At 53.2% G+C, this 20555-nt stretch overlaps 7 protein-coding genes across 7 annotated transcripts; 3 read left to right on the top strand and 4 right to left on the bottom strand.

Moving 5' to 3' along the window:
- Positions 1-1958: 1958 nt before the first annotated feature.
- On the top strand, positions 1959-4695 carry LMH87_005834 (uncharacterized protein; the record flags this gene model as incomplete). Its single annotated transcript, XM_056203625.1, has 5 exons — positions 1959-2330; positions 2441-4172; positions 4225-4351; positions 4400-4446; positions 4544-4695. The coding sequence occupies 5 exons, from the start codon at positions 1959-1961 to the stop codon at positions 4693-4695; spliced, it is 2430 nt and encodes an 809-aa protein (XP_056059064.1).
- Positions 4696-6563: 1868 nt separating this feature from the next.
- On the top strand, positions 6564-7398 carry LMH87_005833 (uncharacterized protein; the record flags this gene model as incomplete). The annotated part of the gene is made up of 2 exons (XM_056203624.1): positions 6564-6764; positions 6829-7398. 2 exons carry the CDS (start codon positions 6564-6566, stop codon positions 7396-7398), a joined length of 771 nt encoding a protein of 256 aa, XP_056059063.1.
- A 1513-nt stretch (positions 7399-8911) lies between these two features.
- Positions 8912-9934, top strand: LMH87_005832 (uncharacterized protein; the record flags this gene model as incomplete). Its single annotated transcript, XM_056203622.1, has 4 exons — positions 8912-8984; positions 9100-9195; positions 9306-9502; positions 9566-9934. The coding sequence occupies 4 exons, from the start codon at positions 8912-8914 to the stop codon at positions 9932-9934; spliced, it is 735 nt and encodes a 244-aa protein (XP_056059062.1).
- Positions 9935-10616: 682 nt separating this feature from the next.
- On the bottom strand, positions 10617-11634 carry LMH87_005831 (uncharacterized protein; the record flags this gene model as incomplete). The annotated part of the gene is made up of 3 exons (XM_056203621.1): positions 10617-11185; positions 11285-11335; positions 11595-11634. The coding sequence occupies 3 exons, from the start codon at positions 11632-11634 to the stop codon at positions 10617-10619; spliced, it is 660 nt and encodes a 219-aa protein (XP_056059061.1).
- Positions 11635-12938: 1304 nt separating this feature from the next.
- On the bottom strand, positions 12939-13546 carry LMH87_005830 (uncharacterized protein; the record flags this gene model as incomplete). Its single annotated transcript, XM_056203620.1, has 3 exons — positions 12939-13369; positions 13434-13440; positions 13535-13546. 3 exons carry the CDS (start codon positions 13544-13546, stop codon positions 12939-12941), a joined length of 450 nt encoding a protein of 149 aa, XP_056059060.1.
- Positions 13547-13645: 99 nt separating this feature from the next.
- LMH87_005829 (uncharacterized protein) lies at positions 13646-15728 on the bottom strand (the record flags this gene model as incomplete). Its single annotated transcript, XM_056203619.1, has 5 exons — positions 13646-13650; positions 13721-14157; positions 14207-14544; positions 14599-15086; positions 15197-15728. 5 exons carry the CDS (start codon positions 15726-15728, stop codon positions 13646-13648), a joined length of 1800 nt encoding a protein of 599 aa, XP_056059059.1.
- Positions 15729-18838: 3110 nt separating this feature from the next.
- On the bottom strand, positions 18839-20476 carry LMH87_005828 (uncharacterized protein; the record flags this gene model as incomplete). The annotated part of the gene is made up of 3 exons (XM_056203618.1): positions 18839-19753; positions 19807-20342; positions 20410-20476. The coding sequence occupies 3 exons, from the start codon at positions 20474-20476 to the stop codon at positions 18839-18841; spliced, it is 1518 nt and encodes a 505-aa protein (XP_056059058.1).
- Positions 20477-20555: the final 79 nt, after the last annotated feature.

Here is a 20555-nt window from a genome sequence, read left to right as displayed (position 1 = left end):
CCACTGACAAACGGCCATCAACGGGTGTGGCTAGTGTGCGTAGTACAAGGCATTGAAGAGTGGCGCGAGCATCTATGGGAGAGCTGATGAACCAATAGCACTGTTTGACAGGCAAATGGCGACTGGCAAACTGGTAAATGTCGCCAAAAAGATGACCGGTGGTGGTACCCATCGGCGATGCGTGGTGGCCTGTTGTACGTAAACAGCAAAGAGCTGCACGGGCTAGTAAGTATGGGAATCCTGGCACGGTGGTGTTGCTGGCAGCGCAATTTCCCAGTTTGCCCTTGGCCGGGGCGCTTCTTTTTTGTTTATCTGATACCAGCACCACAAATCATGCGCTGGCGCAACAAACTAGACCAAACCTTGCTTAGGAGCGAGTCGAGCAGGAAAAGCATGCATATCCTGCAAGTGCATGTAGCAAGCCATCCAGCCACCGCTGGCAAAGGAGTCGGCGTGAGGGATGTGGCGGCGAGCCGTGGCTTGCGTAGGCCGTAGGAGAGGAGATGAAGATGGCGAGGCGAGGGGGAGTATCGAAACGAAACACGTGGTTATCGTGAGCGTTATTTGAGCCATTGGTGGGCAGAAACTTGACAGGAGGTACCAGTAGGATTTGGGATGGTACTTTTTGTTTGTGTGTTTCCAACATGGTGAAAACATAGTGTATCGACGCAAAACGTTTCCGGGCAGGCTATTTAAAAATGCAACGTCATTGCGACAGGCATTGTGCTCGTACCAGCTCCATGGGCAGCGCCGAAAACGACCAATACCTTACCTACCTACCCTACCTAACCTAGGTAGGTACCTAGGTAGTGATGGGCGGGCGTGCGGGCACTGAGGGCAACTGACAAAGTGCGTCGCTTGCATTGCGATTGCGGCTCCGCTTCAGTGGGCTCCGGCGGGCTCTAGCGGGCTCCGGATGGGTTCCAGCCTCTCAGGTTGGCCGCCTTCACACCCACAAACAAGATATCGGACCGCCATAACCACCATCCCGCAGGCGGCTCAGCTGTCTCTGCCAATTTACCTCGCCTCTCCAGGTGCTAACGTTAGGTACCTAACCTACCTAGGCCGTGGTAGGTAGTGCCGGGCCAGGCAAGCTAAAAAACGCACACGAAGCTTTGCTAGCCTCCCGTCTTTTCCACGCTAAGTAATTGTGCAGCCTGCACCTCTGCGCCTCATGCACGTCACGCCAAGCTGGCCGTAGGAAACGAAACGAACCCAAACAAGGATCAAGAAAAAGCAGCCAAATGGGTGCCGGGTTCCTCTTCAATTGCCACTCGCTCATCTCTTCATTCCCGTCTATGCTCTACCAGTACTCCGTACCAGCAGGTCCAACACCGCCCCTCGTTTATCCCGCAATTTTCACTCTTTGTCTGCCCCAACCCAGCCTGTCCTTGCATCCATCCTTCCGCAAGCTGTAAATCGGTCGATCGCCTAGTACCTGCTACACTTGCGCGCAACTGCTCCCCCCACGACACGGCGACAGCACAAGCACATGCATGTCTTCGCACCTTGCATCAACCTGCCTACCTCACTCTGTCTCTCTCGCCCTTTGACCGCAGCTTCCGCCAATTCATCTCCAGTTTCACTATTCCTGTTTTGAACCGCTGTTTCCCCTCCCACAGCTTCATCATTCTCTCCCATTTCCACACCCTTTTAACTTGCCGACCACCCAGCCAAACGACCTCGCCCACCTTCCAGTTCCAGCTCAGTGCTCGCTCCCACATCCGTCTGCTCTGGTTCTGCCGCGCGTCTCTGGCCAAGAGAGCCCATCTGAGGCCGCGCTCCCCACGAACTTTCTCGCCGAGAACCACTCAATCGCTCAGCTGCTGCATTGTCCTTTCTAGACTAGGTCGTCTCTCCCCCCAGTTCTCTCAACGACAGCGCCACACTAGGCCCACGGCCTGCTGCACGGCATAGACGCCTCCCGCTCCGTCTAGTTCTCTCGCCCAGCCCTCATCATGGCCCCGAAGTTCCTCAAGCAGCTACGCCGCCGGTCCAAGGCTAGTTTTCGTACCGAAGCCTCCACCGACACATCTAGTGATGGCGCCGTGAGCCATGGTACTGCCCCCTCGAGCGGTTCCGTCACGCCACCTTCCATTGCTCACCATTCAGACCCTGCGCTCAATCTGCAGCTTAAGGACAGCGGCGAACAGCTCACCCAGACATCCTCACGCCCAGCTTTACCTACCAACGGAAGCAATGCCAGCAGATACAGTACCCAGAGCGTCCCCGGCGTGTCTGGCACGGCGTCACCTAGACTCGGCGGAAAATCAAGTATCCCTCTTTCCAAATATGCCCCCCGGATTCACAACCTCAACGAAAATTCCTGGGTATGTACATCATTCTACAGCCTTGGCGCTGCAAGGACAACCAATGCGCCTGATGACGACAAAGAAGTATATGGTATCCTGTTACGTCCGCTGCTAACACCCATTTACAGGTGTATCAAAAGACCATTCTGCTCTATGGTACCATTGGGGACTCTGCCACTACAACAACACCCATGGACGGCACAATAACGGTCAGCAGGCTAGACGATGACATCCAGCCCATTAGCTGGCCCGTATGTGACTCCCATTTCAAGGTTATGGCTTACCTTCAGCCCGGCCCCAACAAGCTGCGCTTCGACTTTGCGTCTCCTAAGCTGGCCAACAGCACGTCCTCCAACCCGATTCACTCATCTCACCTCACCATTCACATGATTCCCTCGATGGGGTCACCGCCACTGCAGCTTGCCATTGTGCTAGCCAAAGATTCACCGGCGACATACCCCGCTGCCCCGACACGCGCTGAACGGGAAGGCAACGGCCTGGAAACCGCTATTCGCAAGTACAGAATGGCTGCTTACCTATGGCAGGCATTTACTGCCGAGCAGATGTGGCGAAACAAAATGGGACGCAGGACATTTCGATTCGAGGAAGAATGGACGACGGGCTCTGCCATTCACCGCGATCGAGAGACTGGCAATATGCGATCTGAAGCTAGAGTGCACGTTATCCGCTGCGACAAGACAGTTGTCGAGCTACAACAACTCGCAGACTCGCAGAGGACTACATCGGCTAGCAGGGAGGCCATGAACGAGACCGTATCTGATGCTGTCAGGTCCTACTTCAAGCCACTCCCCGGCCAGAAAAATTATGTGGCAGCAATGCTGCTTGATACCGATTGGGACCTCTCTTCCGACGCCAGTGCTGCCGCTGACATGTCGACACCGACAAGTAACCCTGAGGCGGCCAAGATTGCATTATTGGGCTCTCAATATCTGCAGCACTATCCTTCGAGCCTGGAAGAAGTAGCGCCTTCTTTCACGGATTGTACTCCAACAGACACCAATACTGTCAAGAATCAATGCAGCGAGGCAGGTAGCTCGTGGGAGGCTGCCAATGTTGGTATTGGTGCGCACTTGCATCAAGTTGGCCATATGTTTGACTGCCCGCGCCAAGAGACAGGTGTCATGCTGAAAGATTATGTCGTTTTTAGTCGCACATTCGTTACCCGGGAAGCATACTCGACAAGAACAAAGGCGAAAGGAGGATTGGCTCTGCAAGGCGACGAGTGCGCCTGGCACAGGTTAGACTGTCTTCGGTTTCGTGCACATCCTGCCTTTCGACTTCCGCGCGACCCACCCGCCAGCTTTGATGTCAGTGTGCAGGCGTATGCCGTTGAGAACGGAACTCTACTAGCCGTTGCTTCATCAGGCATCTCCTTTGTAGAGATATATGGCGAGGGTGACGAAGTTTGCCGTTCGTGGATGGAATTTCCCTTGGACAGCACCACAACGCACCGCCAAATCACACTTTCAGAGCAAGACATTATCACGAGATTGCCGGAGACAATGCGAAAAGGCCCCATCCGACTCTCCATCAAGTCTCACGGGGGCAACTCCCTGGACATTGAAAATGTCAAACATTTCATCTCCAAGGCACAAGCAGTCAAGATCAAGGGCTCGAAACAGGGGTTCCGAAGTTCGCAAATTGGATCTGCGCAGCCTCCAGACACAACACCAGAGGATATTCTATTTACCTCTGCCCTCACTGACAGAATCATGATAAGAATGAATGTCTACCATGATGCCGACGTGATCCACGGCCTTGAGTTTGTGTACGACGATGACAATACTCAGCTATTTGGTGAGCGGGCAGGAAAGATTGGAGGTAATAATTACGATTTTGGTAAGTACCCAGTGATGCAGAAACGAGAAAAACACCGTGCTAATTTGACCAGATCTGCGGCGAGGCGAGTACTTGAGTGGCTTTACCGTCAAGGGAGGATCGACGATACATGGTATCCAGCTCTTGACCAGCCTGGGCCGTAAATCGCGCGTATTTGGTAATCCGTATGGCGGATCAAAGTATGTTTACCAGAGCAATGTCAATGATGAGAAATTAACAGAGAACAGCCACACCATCATCCCGCCCCGCGGATATACGATCTGTGGTGTTTCAGGTACACATAGCTCCCAACTCGACAGCATCTCTGCAGTGATTACGCGATGATCAAATCAGGAAGCAGATAATTAACAAAAAATTGCATGTGTTTCAAGTTAGAAATGCCGCGAATGGTTTAGCCCTTCATGCACACGCGTTTGGAGCTCGCAAACCACTGGCAACTCAAATGATACCACGTACAAACATGGAGGGGAAGCATCATAAAGTAATCATAATACCGGCCGAGGAGGATAAAGCATGGCGGTAATCTTGTGCAAAGCTGCGGCGGACGCTTCAATGGTGAGAAAACTTTCACCTGTACATAAATTTGACTATAATATACGCTCTAGTCTGCTCTAGTCTGGCTACAAATTTGATACATCAAGTATTTCAGTACGCAAGAGTCCATTGCCATTGGTGATTTCGATATAGAATTGCAGGCGCAGAGCGAAACAGGCCATGACAGTTTTCGCAAGTAAATCCGCAGAAGTCTGTCTAACGACTTCTGGCAAGGCGATGTGGTGGACGTGTCGGCAGATGCTCTGCAGGCAACGTACCGTTTGGAAGCAGGACACGAAATTCTCGGTGCCTCGCCGCATGAGGCGACCAACGTGGGTTGGGTACTGTCGTCATTTCCTTCGTGCCGCTTCCCTGCTCGGTATGCCAGTGCGCGAGACATGTCGGCGTGGTTTTTGAAGGCAACCCAACCACTCTCTAAGCGGGTGGGATCTACAGATCTTTGTCTGAAAAAGGACCGTAAAAGCGAGTCAATTCCTCTGCCGGTGCCTTGTCAAACACCGATCCATTGGTCACTCTTGGTTCTACAAGTGCCTTTGCCAGCGTGGGCAGCCGCAGCCTTGGGATCGCCCACCCGTCATCACCGTCATCGAGGTCTTGGTACACGGAGAGTAGGCCTGTGCTCGTTAGACGAATTGACTGTTTCGTACAGGCCTGTCGATCTCTGGAGCAAGAAAAGTGAGGCTAAAGCTGACCGATCTGCATTCCAAAGCTTTTAATTAATCGTGCTCACCCTTGTAGACATGAGGAGCACGACTCATGCCGTCCGGGACGCAATCGGTGTTTCCCCTTTATGGATTTTGTCTCTTTAGAACGAGGCAATCAACGGGCTGGTAGCGAGGTCTGTTCCATAGTTTTGATTTGTCAACGGACCACCGGGACATGGATGCAAGAGAGGCCCCAGAAGAAACACAGCCATGTAAGCGGGCGATCAACGATGGGGCAAGTACGGAGTAGAGAGGATAGTTACTCCGAACTGAGAAAATAGAGTTAAACAAGTGTGCCTAGGAGCAGTTGAAAAAGCTTGGCCTTTGGCCTTCGGGACCTCCAAAGCCTCGATGTTCAGGGGTGGGGGCTGCAGGGCGGATTTGGCCCACTGTAGTGGGATCGCGGAGTTTTAATTTACACAAATCAATCGTTGGTCTGGAAATCTAGCCAAAACTACGCAAGGCACTGGCTGACTGGTTATAGACTTGATCCGCAGGCCGTTGATATACGGCAGTTGTGATTTCTGCCTTGGGGATGTGAAATCCTGCGTTTACTATTCACTTTGCAGTAGAAGAGTAGCAACAAAAATGTAAGCTGATATTGTCTTAGCCGTGGCCTGCAGCCTGGCAAAAGAGGCACTGATAGTCCGATTTGAGCGGCAAGAGGCAGCCTTACAGGTTTTCTTAGCCCACCGCCGCCACATGTATGCGCTCCGGACCCCCTGTCCAAGGCGCACCGCGGCGAATCTTTTCCCGTCTAGTTGCGATTTTCAAAGAAAGTGAGGAACAAGCATAAAATTAGAGAGCCAAGCATCCGGACGTCATACCTCCCCGTGGCCTTGTCTCATGGGGGCGACTAGCGCTTACATGGGCCAATCCACACAGGTTCCCAAGACACTGGCACGCTGGGATTGGTATGTCGTAACGAGCATCGATGCAGGTTGGACGGATGGAGACTGAGAGCCATGAGTTAGTTTGATGATGTGCAAAGGAGGGAGCCAGGAAGAGAGAAGAAGAAAAAAAAAAACTACAAATAGAGCTGGTGAACCTCTGTCTGAATGAAGAGGAAGCAGATCATCACCACACACTTCCCTTTACTTTACCTTTTATAATCCCAACTTACAACACAATCATGCAAGCTAAGCTCATTGCCCTCTCTGGTATGCTGGCCATTGCCAGCGCCAGTCCAATCGCTGAGATCTCCGCGGCAAAGAGAGACGTCATTGGCGCCCTCGACGAGAGCGCCGACCAGTTCGAGATCGACCACCAGCCTCTACTCGACTTTGACAGCGACGGCTGCTACCAGACGTCCGCCATTAACAAGGATGGCAAGGTGAGTGATTTCCCGGTTTTCTGAACCATATTAGACGCGGCAACTGACTTATGTGGTTACACAGACCAACCCCGGCCACGGCGCTACCGGCACCCCCCAGGGCGACTGTCGCGATCCTCACCAGCTCGACAATGCCAACTCGTATTCGCGCAAGCGCTGCAATAACGGAATTTGTGCTACCATGTACGAGACATATTATGAAAAAGATCAATCGGTCTCGGGGACCTTCGCGGGAGGGCATCGCCATGATTGGGAGAATATTGTCGTCTTTACAAAGGGCAACGATGTGGTGCGTGTTGCGCCGTCATGCCACGGCAAGTACAGCAACGCGCGCAACGACTTCCCTAAGCGGGACAACCACCCCCTGCTAGTGTATCACAAGGACGGTGCAGGCACTCACTGCTACCGCTTCGCCAATGACGACGACATTGCTCACCCGGAGAACCCTCGCAAGGACTTTTTCCGCGCGCCGCTCATCGGCTGGAACAAGTGGCCCAGCGAGGACCTTAAGAACAAGATGCTCAACGCCTTCAAGGGCGGTGTGGGTCCCAAGCTGGATGACGAATTTACCGACTCGCTCAAGGCGGCGGCTGGCGATGGTGTCCCCGGCTTTGACCCTGCCAAGGACGAGTAAATGGCTGTTTTGTGTAATTGTACGAGGTCGAGACTTTGTATAGGATGGGGTTGTGTTTGGTTGCGCTGTAAGCGTGCCCACCGACCCGCCGAAATTGGTATCTCATGATGTAGTCCTAAAATATTTGAATATTACTATCTGTTTCCTTACACGTTTTGATTGTGCAATTGCAACTGAAAGATGCAAAGCGGTGCTTCATGGATCGTGTGGCGCCGCGTTGGTGTAAGTCGGGGCACTTTGTGATTAGCCCACATTGAAAGATTTATATTCTCGGACTTCACGACGTCCTCTATCTTTGAAGGCTGGAAAGGAACCGGAAGTTGTACGCTAATTCAGCAGCGTATGCGGTAGGGCAGGCCGGTGAAGCAAAGAACGCTGCAAGAAGCGGCAACTGAAACCTGGCAGTCACATGTCGATGAAGGAATAGCAGCACGCGGGCGACACTGAAAAGCTTACAGCACGGTCCAAGGCCGAGCGTATTCAACGGCAGCGTGTAAGAGAGCGTTGTGGCGCATGACGGTTGCACAACGACGAGTCGGCAAGCATTTGCTTGTGCCAGCTACAAGCTGTGACTGTGTGGTCTGCGGGATGAGCACATAATGGTGTTGGGCCAGTCAATGCGAGAGTCACAGACATGGCGGTTCACATGCTGGAAACGTTGAGATGAAGGCATGAATTAGAACAGAGTTGGGTAGTGAGGCACTAGCGGCAGCTACAGCGCGGCTGAATTGTTGAGCTGGTTCGGATATTGTTACGGAGTAATGGTCGGCAATGCTATTGTTTGCTCGCATCTTTATGCATTCTATACATGCTGAATTCTCTGACCCTGCCTTCCTCTCCCTGACTCTCTATTTTGTCCAGTAGTTTTTTCTTTTTTTTTCTTTTTTTTTGTATAAACAGAGCGCCACTTGGCTGGCGAGCGGCAAGCCACGGCCGATGGAGACAACTGGTGACCCCACCAAGGCAGTTGAGTGGCGCCGGCCGCTGCATCTGCATCTGCACTTGCACCGGCACTGTGCCTAGGTAGGTAGATACCTACCTAGGTAAAGGTACTTGCAACCTAGGGGCCTACGTTAGGTAACCACAGCACACTGCCGGACGCCTACAGGCCGGCGAGAAGCTCCCCGCTGGCCACTGCCACACACATGCTGTAGGTACCAAGCTTGCAAGCCAAGCCACAACGCCTGTCCTCCTAGCCCCGCCGCTCTGCACCGCTTCTGCACAGCGACCTCACGAGGTAAGTACCTGCCTAGCTTGCTCGCTTCCCTGTTGCTGCTCCTCCCACCCCCAACTTTTTTCTTCGCGTCGTTGATGTCACCAATCCTCGACCTCTTTTCAGCCTCATTCTTCAACGTCCACACACCAAATTTGTCACAGCATCGTTTTTGAACAGCATCATCGCAAGACACGCAGCTATTATCCTCTTCACCTACGGTTAGCGACCAAGCTACCGGTTTTTTTTTCTCCCTCGCCACCCAACGACCCTCGCCAGCGCTTTGCCGCCCGCAAAATCATGTCGAAGCGAACAAGTGCGGGCGCCTCCAATGGTGGCCTGGACAAGGACGCTGCTCTCGTGAATCAGCCTGGTATGTTACTTTGCCCCCTTGATCGTCTGGCGCTGTAGTATCAGCCTGCAACAAATCAACGACCTTCTACAACGCGCGCAGGGCGGCCACGCCGCTAACCTTACTTGTTTTCTAGCTGTCGACAAGCAAAAGACGTTGCTCTCCGCTGACGTTGGTCACTTTTCCCTCGTCCGCGCCATGCATTTGGCCGATCTCATCACCCTCATGAATGGTATGTTCCCCCCTCGGAGAATTTCATTCTTCTACCCTTGCTCAGCAGCTTCAAGCTACACCGCCCCCGTGTACACTTGTAGAGAAGCAAAAGCTGACAGTATGAAAAAGGCTTTTGCGGCGTCATGTCCATCTTCTCTTCGCTGCGTTACTGCCTCCATGTCGACCCCACTGCCCACGGAAATATCTGGCTTGCTCTTTACTTCCTGCCCTTTGGCTTCTTCTTCGATGCTTTCGACGGCAAGGTCGCGCGCTGGAGGAAGAAGAGCAGTCTCATGGGCCAAGAGCTCGACTCTCTGGCTGATCTGGTACGTGCGCCATACTATACTACGTCTGGGTCGTATACATTGTTAACAAATACCAACTTCTAGATATCCTTTGGTGTCGCGCCCGCCATGGTCGCCTTCACCATTGGTCTCCGATCGCTCGCCGACACGGTCGGCTTGACCTTTTTCGTCCTCTGCGGCCTGACCCGACTCGCGCGCTTCAACGTCACCGTCGCCGTCCTTCCCAAGGACGATACAGGCAAGAGCAAATTTTTCGAGGGCACCCCGATCCCGACCTCACTGGCTCTCGATGGAGTAATGGCTTACTGGCTGTACAATGGCTGGATTCTCGAGAGCGTCCCCTTTGGCGTCTGGCTGCAGGGTACACCCCTCGAGTTCCACCCCGCTGTGCTCCTGTTCATGATCCACGGCTGCCTCATGACCAGCAAGACGATCCGCATACCTAAGCCTTAAGCAAAACCTGCATGGGGTCGACAAGTTGGACCCTCGCTAGTACTGTAGCGTTGTTTGTGCGCTGGATAGTTTCATTGTGTGACGTGTTTTTGGTTATCGAGCCAAGGACCGACGACGAATCTTCAAGAAAGGCCTGGGGTTGAGAGTGAAAAATGGAGTCGTGGAGAACCATACACGAGATAATTGAAAGACGCCGTCTTGTTTTGTCAGAGCTGGGCGTGGCAGGAACGGGAAGTGCCTTGTGTCACTCAAGTCACTCGTGCCCATAGTAGGTAAAGTAGGGAGCCAGCTGCAGTACGTCTCAGTATACCGTATGTTACATACATGATACCCCCTTCAACATTGGGATTTTTGCGTCGCACCACACCGCCCTCATCACTTGCACATCATGCTGCAACCGCTCAATGCGCTCATGCTGTTTTCGTAAAGGCCCGTGAAGATTAAATCTTGAAGCCTGAGTCGGCCTTACTGCTTTAGACGTATTTATTTGGCACTTTAGATTCAAAGACTTGTTTAACGGGTAAAGCGCAGTAATGTATAAGGAAGCGTGAACAGTGAAGAAAAAAAATAGCCGTATAACGCCGTGTTGAGCCCATTCCTTAGCCACTCCATTGATCCATCATGGCATCTCACAATTTCTCGCTCCTGAGACGTACTCTCCTCCAAGACCAAAGCTGTGTGATTACCGGCCTCGGCTGAAACCACCACCACCACGGCTGAAGCCGCCGCTGCCGCCGCGACCACCGCCGCGAGAGAAACCGCCGGAGCCGCCACGGCCACCACCACGGCCGCCGAAACCACCACCACCGAAACCACCACCGCCACGACCACCGCCACGAGAGAAGCCGCCAGAGCCTCCGCGACCGCCTCCGCGACCGCCAAAGCCACCGCGACCGCCGCCGCGACCGCCAAAGCCGCCGCCGCCACGGGGACCACCACGGCCGGCACCACCAGCACGCTTAGGCTTGGGCGCACCAGGCGCGGGCTTGGGCTTGGGCAGGAAGCGGTCGAGGGGGAGGGTCTTTTCGGGGGCGATGAAGAACTTGTCGCCCTCCTTGAAGGAGGTGGCCTGAATGCCCTCGGAGGGCTTGATGGTGAAGTAGACCTGGTTGATGGGGCCGAGGATCTCGTCGACCTTGCCGACGGCCGTCTTGTTCTCGAGGAAGATTTGCGCGTTGAACTGGGGCACCTTGGGGTTGATGGACTCGCAGATCATCTCGCCCTCGCATGCGTGCATAAACTTGCCCATTTCTGCGGTACAAAGTCAGTGATCTGTTCGTAATGTATTGCGCCGCCGCGCTGTCAGAGCCCAGGCTCTTGAGTTTGGGATTTGTAGTCGTTTATTCGTACCTTGAACTGTGGCGGGCGGGCCAAAGTCACGCTGCTGGTAACCACCACGGCCTACATTCAATTAATTAGCGATATTTCGGGAGTAGAAAGACATCGCCGTCGTTTTCTAGAGCCTGTTTCTGCAATTGATCTCCCTGCCGCATCGTGGGGCGACTTAAGATGTCTGGTGCTTCATGACCGCATTGCACGCTCCCAAGTCATCTCAAGCCTCGACGAGCCAATTCGACACGACAGCGGTAGCGGTAATCCTCATTGCAGTGGGTGATCTAAGAAGAAAGGACCTGGCGTCGTCCTCAAGGCATCAACGTACCACCACCGCGGCCACCACGGGAGCCGCCTCGGAAAGACATGATTTTTCGATGCGTCGACCGTCGACTATGTTTCGGTTTCGCTTGAGGACGTAGTAAATTCGTGGGAAATCCAAATACTCTCCCCCAGTGACTCGACTTCCTTTCGTCGAAGAATGCCGAGTGTCAATGCTCGTCAAGAACAATTTCAGTGTGGAGGTTAGAGGAAGAGAAGAAAAAAGGCGGCTTCACTCGGAGTCTTCTCCAGTAGTGTGGCACTTTTTTTGTGTGAAATTTTTCCTGAGTAAGGTGATTTCTGTACAGGCGGAAGCTACTTTTTTCTGAGTGGTGGGCTTTGATTGGCTGAAGCGGATTTACTGTTTAGCCGACTGATCCACTCGTCCGCGGGAGAGATCTTCTTATGCGTCCCTGTGTAAATATCTACTTGCAGTTAGACAAATAAGAAGGTAAGAACATAAGGAAAACGATGAAAATAAGTTTGACCAAAACCAAACTTGAGTTGGGCTGCGCTTCATAGGAACGTTGGCTTACTCACCTATATTGGTCCCGGGTGGCTGGGATGGCAGGTGACCGCCTGCTTAGACCTGTAACAGACTGTAGCCCTACACTGAGACGCTGCACCAGTATCAGCATGAGACAATCACAGCTACCAATAAAAGATGACTCCTCTGAAGTACTTCGAGTGACACTTTCATCATATCTTCTGCAGCAAAGATGTCAGGCGAGCAAAACGTTCAAACAGAAGCGTAAGCTTGCACTCGAATACACACAATCTACAAACTGTTTGCCTCCCTGGTATAGCTACATGGAACAAATGTCGGGATCATAGCAGCTGCGTCGCCAAGATAGAGGCAACCAGGTGTTTCGTATGCAATATGCTTAGGCGGAGCAGAATCATGACGGTTGAAGGGGAGCGACCCGTTAGAATCACCTGCATTCATGATCTTGAGAAGATATTGATAATTTGCAAGAAATTAGAAAGCTGAGAGCTTCTAAACAAAACTTATCCCAGGCACATGACACCGTCAACTTCAACCTCCAGAACAGTAAACAATAAACAGTCTTTGCTGCTGGCAAAAAGCATTCGAATCAATGCCCGGACCAAGCACATTTTCCTTCCACATCCCAGCATATACTATACATGGAAAGCACTGTTGCAAATTCATATCCTGGCAAAAAAAAGAGCAGTTGAGCGTAATCGTCGAAGAAATGAGCAAGAGAAAATATAGGAAATATTAGAAAGACTCGTCTTTAAAAAAAGCGCAAAAACAAAGTGCAAGGGAAAGGATAAAGAAACTAGAACGAAAGTAGGGCATCATAAGTCAGAGTGTCAAAGCCGTAAAATCTCATGCGGTAGCATTGGTAGTGCTTCCGTTGGCGGTGGAACCTCCCTTGGGAAACTGACCGGGAATGTCAAGGTTGGAAATCGTTACAATGCTATCGGTTCGGTGACCTTCAGGTCTGTTGGAGCGTTTGGGTAGATCTTCGCCAATGGGTGTCTCGAGAGGCGTGATGTGGGCGGCAGTCTCCGACTCGGGAACCACCTGGAGGGCCTTATTCTGAACAGCTACCGGCGTTTCGGACCTGGGGACTTCCTCCGCATCGACAATCGCCGCCGCAGCTGCGGCCGCCGAGATGTTTTTGACTTCGTCGTCATTGACGCCCGTCGTGGTATAAGTTTTGCTATTAATAGGATCGCTGAATTCAGCTGCCACGGCAGCGTCAGGAGTCGCCTGGTACGCCTCTTGGCCGTCACCGTTGACTCGGGTATTTGCAACTACAATTGGGACTGCGTCATGTCCCCCACCTAAATTACCGCCCTCCGCCTCGCGCTGCTGCACCGGCTCGCTGGTATAAGGGTTAACACCATCATACTGCGCCTGCTGGTGGGCAATGGCCGCCTGAGACGACACTTCGTCCATCGGGGTGTAGCCGGACCCACCGCCATATCCATAGTTGTCTTGGTAGGCGCCGTCACGAGAGTGAGATCCCGGCAGAGCGCCCGCCGCGGCAATCACATTGGCATCCGATGGATAATCCTGGGCACCAGAGCTTAGGCTAGAGGGCGATTGGGACGCGTGTAAGCCGCGCTGCGTCATGACTTGAAGATCGGATGGAAACCGCCCACCTGGTTCAGGTCGTCTGGGAGCCGCATCCGCACGCGCAGTGGGATTGGTGTCGACTTCGCCGCCTGTAAAGGGCTCCTCGTCTTCATCGTCGAGGCCGTCGCTACTGGCCGATCTTGCTGAGCGGCGCGAGGAGCGGCTGAGACTTCTGGAGTGGGTGCGGACAAATTGATGGCGTTCCTCGGGAGACTTTTCGGTCAAAGCCTTGATATCCTCATACCAGGCTAGCATGGTGTCGTGGCTCTCCGCGCGGAAAACCCAGGTGTGGCCACGGTGCATGCCACCGGTCTGGCGTCCCTTGAGAATAAACTTGTTGGAGGAGCTACCATCTTCCGAGTGGGAGCCAACTTTCTGCTCGGGCAAGTAGAGCGACATGACGGGTGCTTGGTTCTTGTCTGCCGACTTGAATTCATGAAGGTGAGTAGAAGAAAGAACATACCTGCCTGCGTTAGTCTATGGTTTTGGGCTGCTTAAATCATGGTACTCACCAGCCGGCTGTGTAGCTCTTGAGGTACTTGCTCTTGCGTTCCAGCAGTCCAGCGCGAATCTCTTGTGCGGACAAGTGGTCTTGGCCAGGATAGTGAATCTGGTCGGGCGCACGCAGAGGCATGGTAGGATCGACAACTTGATCCTCGTGGGTGACGAAGTGGATCCATTCTTGATCTTTGGGCATGGCAATAGGACCCTCGCGCAGTTCACCGACAACATTCAGGGCGTTGTCGGCTTCTCGCTTAAGGATACCAGCATAGGCGTTGTAAGCTTTTTGGATCTCGCCGACGACAATAGACTCAAGCTCTCGTCCAGAGCCCTCAAGGTTCAGGTACGCCTTGCGAAAGGGTTAGATGTATGTGCATTGACAGAAAGGAAAGCGTGGACATACTTGGTGCAAATAGTTCTCCTCGTCAATTTGGCGCTCGACCTGACGATCAACGGCGAGGCGAAGAAGGAAGGGATCCTGTTTGCCCGTGGTGGAGGAAGAGTCGACCTCATTCTTATCGAGGACATCAGCAAGGGCACTGACAGCCTTGGACGTAGCACCCATCTCCTTCTCTACAGAGTTCTTGAAATCGCCAGAGAGCTGTTTGATTTCCTTGATCTTCTGCTGTAGATCGCTTCGCAGGCCAGTGAGTGCGAGGATGACATCCTCTTCAATCTCCTTGGACTTTTGCGCTTCTTGAACGGCAGTTCTATTGTACGAGCGAAGGAGCTGCAGAGCGTCATCAATGCCGGCAGACTTGAGAAAGCTGTCTGGAGAGGGCACATTGTTGGCAGCGTTGCCGAGCTTGGTCAGGGACTTGGCGCGCTGCTCATAGTGGCTCTGGATTTCGCGGAAATAGGCAATCAAGTCCTTGAGAAATTTCCTCCAGGCTGCAATCAGACAGAAGAGGTCAGCAAAGGGGTCTGATTGGGGACGCTGTGGTAGCCCTCGACAGCGCGGTGGGAGCTTGTTGCACAATGCTGCATAGGGTGAAACTTACTCTGGAATCTCTCAGCGAGAATGGTGGTGGGATTGCCGGAGGTAGGAACAGGGCAGTAGAAGGCGCTGTGACCCTCATCACGGTCTGAGGAGGACTGGAGAGCGAGGCTGCGGACGCTGCCCGCTCTATTGCTGCGGCGGCTGGCGCTGCGACCGAGACTCCCGGCGCGGCGAACAGAGCCCTTCTTTCTCAGAGTGTTGTTCCTGATGGGCAAGTTCGTGTCGTCGCCGGCAGCATAACTGCTGATGGACGCAGTGCGCTGCATGGCGAGCTTGTTGTTTGGGCGGTGACCGTCTATGATGGAGCTTCCACGCTGGCTGGCGTCCCACTCTTCGGTAAAGCGGCCAGAGGGCGGCTGGAAATGGTAATGGTCGGCAGTGTATGCGCTGTAGTCGTGCGTAGTTGGAGGCGCCTCCTGCTCGAGGTAGCTGGCGTGCGGATGGTGGTTTTGAAGCTGGTGGTGAGGATCGTGGCCGGCGAGCGAGCTGGGTTCCGGGGGATGATGTAACTGATGAGGAGCGTCCGTGTCCATGGCGGAGACGGCGCTGGTATTAAGCTATAAAAAAAAACGTGAGCCGAACTAATGTCTTGGATCAATGCAGCCCTCTCTCTCTCCCTTAGCACATAGGTGGTAGCAGAAGTGGTTTCGGCAGTCAAACCACTTGGCTTGCCAATTGGGGGGGTGTGGGAGGGGAGGGGCGGAATGGAAACAGGACGTTCGGCGGTAGCGAAAGTTTAGTGAGGAGGATGGGATCCGCCGTGTTGGTTGAATTTGGGTGGGAAACAGATGGAGACGGAGTGAGACTGGACTGGCAAACTGGTCAGTGGTCGCTGGAGGAGGAGGGACCGAAGGGGGTGGAGCAGCAACAAAACTACTGTTCGAGCTATGGCGTCTCCAATTGCCTCAGGCGGTAACTACCTGGAGCATGCTGAGAGCTTATTATGTAGCTGCCCTATCTAGTTGTTCTGGCAATTGCCCGGTTGCAAATTGATCTACGGATGGGTACCTAGTTAAGGAGCAATCAAGGCAGCGTTCCAGCTAGGGTTTGTACGGCGGGAACTTGACGCAACAAGAGGTTTGTTTCTGTGCTGCTCCAATGTCTGCACAGCTAGGTATAGACCTGCGAGCAGCAAGCTGAGGCGACTGCCATGGCAACACTGAGATGACGGACGGCTGGGGCCAAGGAGCTCCAGGCACCTGGCACCCAAGCTCCCGGTGACAGCACTGCCTGATTTTTTTTTTTTAAATCTGGGTCGCCGCCGGAAGCGCTAAAGCTGTACGGAGCACACTAAAATGCCCACTTACAGAGGGGCGGCGCCTTGCTGGATAATTGGAGCGAAGCCTGAAAATGCTCTGAGTGCAGCGGCGCCACTTGGCGGGGTACGCCAAGGCTAACGCACACAACACAGTGAAGGTGCTTCAGCGCTCAGCCTGCCTGGTGTCATTACGGCGGCCTCGGTGCTAAAGCACACTGGATCGGCTACCACGTACTGTTACTGTAGAGAATGGCCACCGATGGAAGACGGGCATCATCTGCAAATTGCTCTGTAAATTTGGAAATGAAAGGGATCGACATTTCTGATCCTAATTTCTGAGCCTTGGTGAGCGATTCGATAGCTTCCTGTTCGTCATGACAGCAGCGTGATATCATGCTCGCTTCCGCTTTCATCGCTACCCGTGCCCGGGCAGTACCAGTAGATAGGTAGCAAGGTAGGTACTTTGACTTTTTTTTTTTGGTGGATTGGGCGTTCACGCACGACCTGCCACGGTGGAATGACGTATTCGCGGCCCTTGTGGCTTTGCTTCCCGTGGTGTTGCCCGCCCACCTGTTCGGCCGATTAGCCGCTGCCAGAAGCGGACTGTAGTGGTAGGTAGTGATGAATATTTCGCTAGTGAGGAAACACGTACTGCCCCTTACCGGCTTGGCACTGTCAACTATCAACTATTCCAGTGGCTGGGCACCGGTGCAGCTGAGAAGAGTGATTCGACCCGTCCGCGGATGGGATTTCCGCAAGCAATGGCCCCCGTCACCTTGAGACTCAGCCCTCGATGCTACTGGTACTCGCCATAGTGCATTATTCCACATTGCACGTAACAAGGATTCGTAAAACAAGTCCCAATCGTAGGTAGCACCGCGAACCGCTACTCCTCTCGAAAAGATGCCTCGTTACTCGAGCATGTTGATGTACACTAATTGTGAACCTGTCATTGCGAAGCAGATCGGGGCCTCCGGATCCAATAATCATCACTTTACGATCTGCGACAAGGTATCACCCGTTCCTCTCAGCCAGACAAGCCAGAGTCCATGCGCTTTCCCACAGAGGGGCAGACTACGAAACGGGGAGCATTGAATAACTTATTATCGCGCGTGGCTTGCATTTCACCAATCGTGGCAACCTCCGCCTCGGGGACGCCAGCAACCGATCCCACGGAACAGCCACACTCCACGGAGCTCTGCATCAGTGCACATCGTCGGCCGCAGCAGCCCTCACACCTCTCAGCGCCGGAGAAAAGGCAAACGGCAGCAAAATGAGAAAGCGCACTATTGAGGGCGATTGCAAGGCCTCTGCCAAGGCGAGGCAAATTACACTGGGCACATTGGATGACGTCGTCACAACTGCGCCAGCCCAACAGAAGCATTAGCCTCCGCGCTCCAAGACCGGGGTGCTACTCGTAGCACTCACCAGTGCAACAGTGGCAGGTAGGCAATAACTGAGGGGCCACTAGACGGACAACGGACATTGTTTGACTGATAACCCCTCTTGCCCCTCCCCTCCAACCCGACGTGCTGAGCAGCGACTGGGCATTCTTGGACATGAATCGAATCGGCGTCGATAGCATGTCCGACGACGTTTCCTGCAGGTTAATAGCAACGGTTAGGTCGTTGCGAGCTATACTCCATGTGCACTGCTCTACTTGCTACAGGGACTTGCCATAGCCCCTCACAACTGTAAATTCAACTAAGTTCGTCATGGCATGAAGTTGACCTACGACACGGGACCGTCTCGGCCGTCTTCTATTGAGCCAAGCGTGATATTACACTGCTGCAAACCTCAAGCTGCATAATTAAACAGTACATACTGGTAAATGTTTCACTTGTTCCAAGGCTTTTGGCTGCTTGGCGCCGGATAACCAGGGACGCGCCGACGCTAGACTCACCAGGGGGGATACTGCCCACTCTCGCAATGCACAATATCAAGGGGTTGTCTTCCTGGATAAAAACGCCACGATTGCTTGGTTTATAGAAGGCTAACGAAACCGGGAGCTTGGAGGACCAGAAAAGACTATCGTGTACTAGCAATTTGCTAGTCGCTAAAAAATGCACCATGTGTGGAACTTGGCCTGCCGTGCGTCTGAAGCCTCATAACACGGCAGCCCGTCTCGCACACTGAATATGCCAAACAATTGGGTATCAAACGGCACTCTACGCGCCTTTGCTAGAAAACGCAAGAGAATAGCCCGGGTGCGCTGTGTAGATCCGCCTGTACGGTTTTGCCCTGGCGGACATTCTAAATTTGCATCTACCCTATTGAATCCCGAAAGCCTCGCTCCCACCGGCAAATGCTCCATAAACGCCGTTGCCATTTTGCGTCATAAATCATAAACCTGAGGGGACCTGGTCTGGACAATACCAAGAATCGTCATTCTGGTGGCGTCTCCGTGATAGTCTCTATCGGTGGTGGTTCGGCCACCTTCATCTTGCCCCGTCGACGGGGCGGCGGTGCCTTTGGAGGCACCTTCTTGACCTCGCCGTTCGTGGCTGGCCTGTTTGCCAAGTCCTTGAACGGAACTCCATGGCGGTGCTTGGGGACTACCGGGAGAGGCTTCTTGGCCTTAACTGTTTTGCTAACTTCGTCTTGCGTTGGGCTGGGGACATCTTGGCCTCGTGCTCCGCCGCCACCGTTCCGGCTTGGGGTCTGCACGCCGGGCTTCTCCATGACTCCAGCGACATCTCCAACACTAATACTGCTTGCATACTGGGTCGGAGACAGGCTAATGCCTAGAAACTTGCGAGCCACCTCGGAAGCGCCATCCATGTTGCCGACCTCGAGCCATTTGACTTTGGCGACTCGGTCGACCAGTCTGACCGTAGTATCATCAGCCGGTGCGAAATGCGCATTTAGCGAGCCGCGAAGAATCTTTAACACTTTAAGTATCTCATCCTGCTTGTAATGAGGCGGATGGCAGAGCTGCGTATGCGCTAACAGTGGGTATAGAACTCTCAGATAAGTGTGTCTCAGTGATATTCTTTCGTCGGGCAGATCCATCAGGTTGCGGATGATGACGTCCAATAGAACGCGCAAATCATTTGTGTAAAAGTATTCGTATGTTGCTTTGGTTGTAAACAGAAGGTACAATAGCTTCAGGATGAGCAATTGGAGCGATGTTTCGGTTTCTCGATTTAGCAGCAAGATAATGTTCTCACCGAATGTTCTGAACGACGGACCGTGCAGGCTAAGACATTTAACAATACGGTTTGTCAACGGCGCCTGTGTTCCGTCTGGCCCCTCAACAGGCTCCGTGGAAGCAAGCATGTATTGCTCGTTCATCACAAGCTATCAGATGTCAGTTGACGGAATAACGTGACCAGAGATGTGCTGCTTCTCACCAGAACTCTAATTGTGGGGTAATGATATGGATCATGCACATCATTGGAAACACCTTCGATGATGCCGAACAGACTGTGGATAAAGTCGTCGTCGACCAACACGAGCTCTTCTGGCCGAAGCCTTTCCACACGGGACATCTCGTACATGAGCTGCAGCAAAAATCGGTGCAGACGCGGATCTTCATCGTCTTGCCTCGCGGCTATCAGCTCTACCAGTCGCGGGAAGCATGATTCCTCAATCATGCGCGGAAATATAGCCTCGTCGTAGTGTCCGTCAAGGAGGAGGAGCGACGTTATGGCATGCAAGGATGGGACGTCGTCTTCCTGCAGCAGGCTGTGGATGAGTTGGGTGCGGACGTATTCCTGGTTTTGCTGGAAGAGCCGACTGTTGATGAGCATCTGTGCGCACAGTATGGAGTCCTCCTGACTTCCAGAGAGCCGACCACGGAGCCTCGCTGTCAGTTCCAGCCACGTGCGTAGGGCATCGTCTATCGATTCGTGGTCATCGCATGGGCTGGACACGCAGGTATCGATGTCTGCAAAGCAAAAATCATGTCAGAAAATCAATTTCCAGAGTCGCGGTAAGATGCGCAACCTACTTACCTGTCCATAGCTGCTCCTCTTCCTCCGAAGAGAATGGTATCCCCTCAACGTCAGCCATTGCCATCATGTCCAGGTGGACGCCCGTGCCAACACCATCGGTATTGAGGGTAATTCGTGCAGCACCTTGACGAGGCGAAGCGAAAAAA

This window comes from Akanthomyces muscarius, chromosome 1 (assembly GCF_028009165.1).
Source record: "Akanthomyces muscarius strain Ve6 chromosome 1, whole genome shotgun sequence".
Lineage (NCBI taxonomy): Eukaryota > Fungi > Ascomycota > Sordariomycetes > Hypocreales > Cordycipitaceae > Akanthomyces > Akanthomyces muscarius.
Note: the sequence above shows the minus strand (reverse complement) of the source record. Positions and strands in the feature narration are given on the sequence as shown.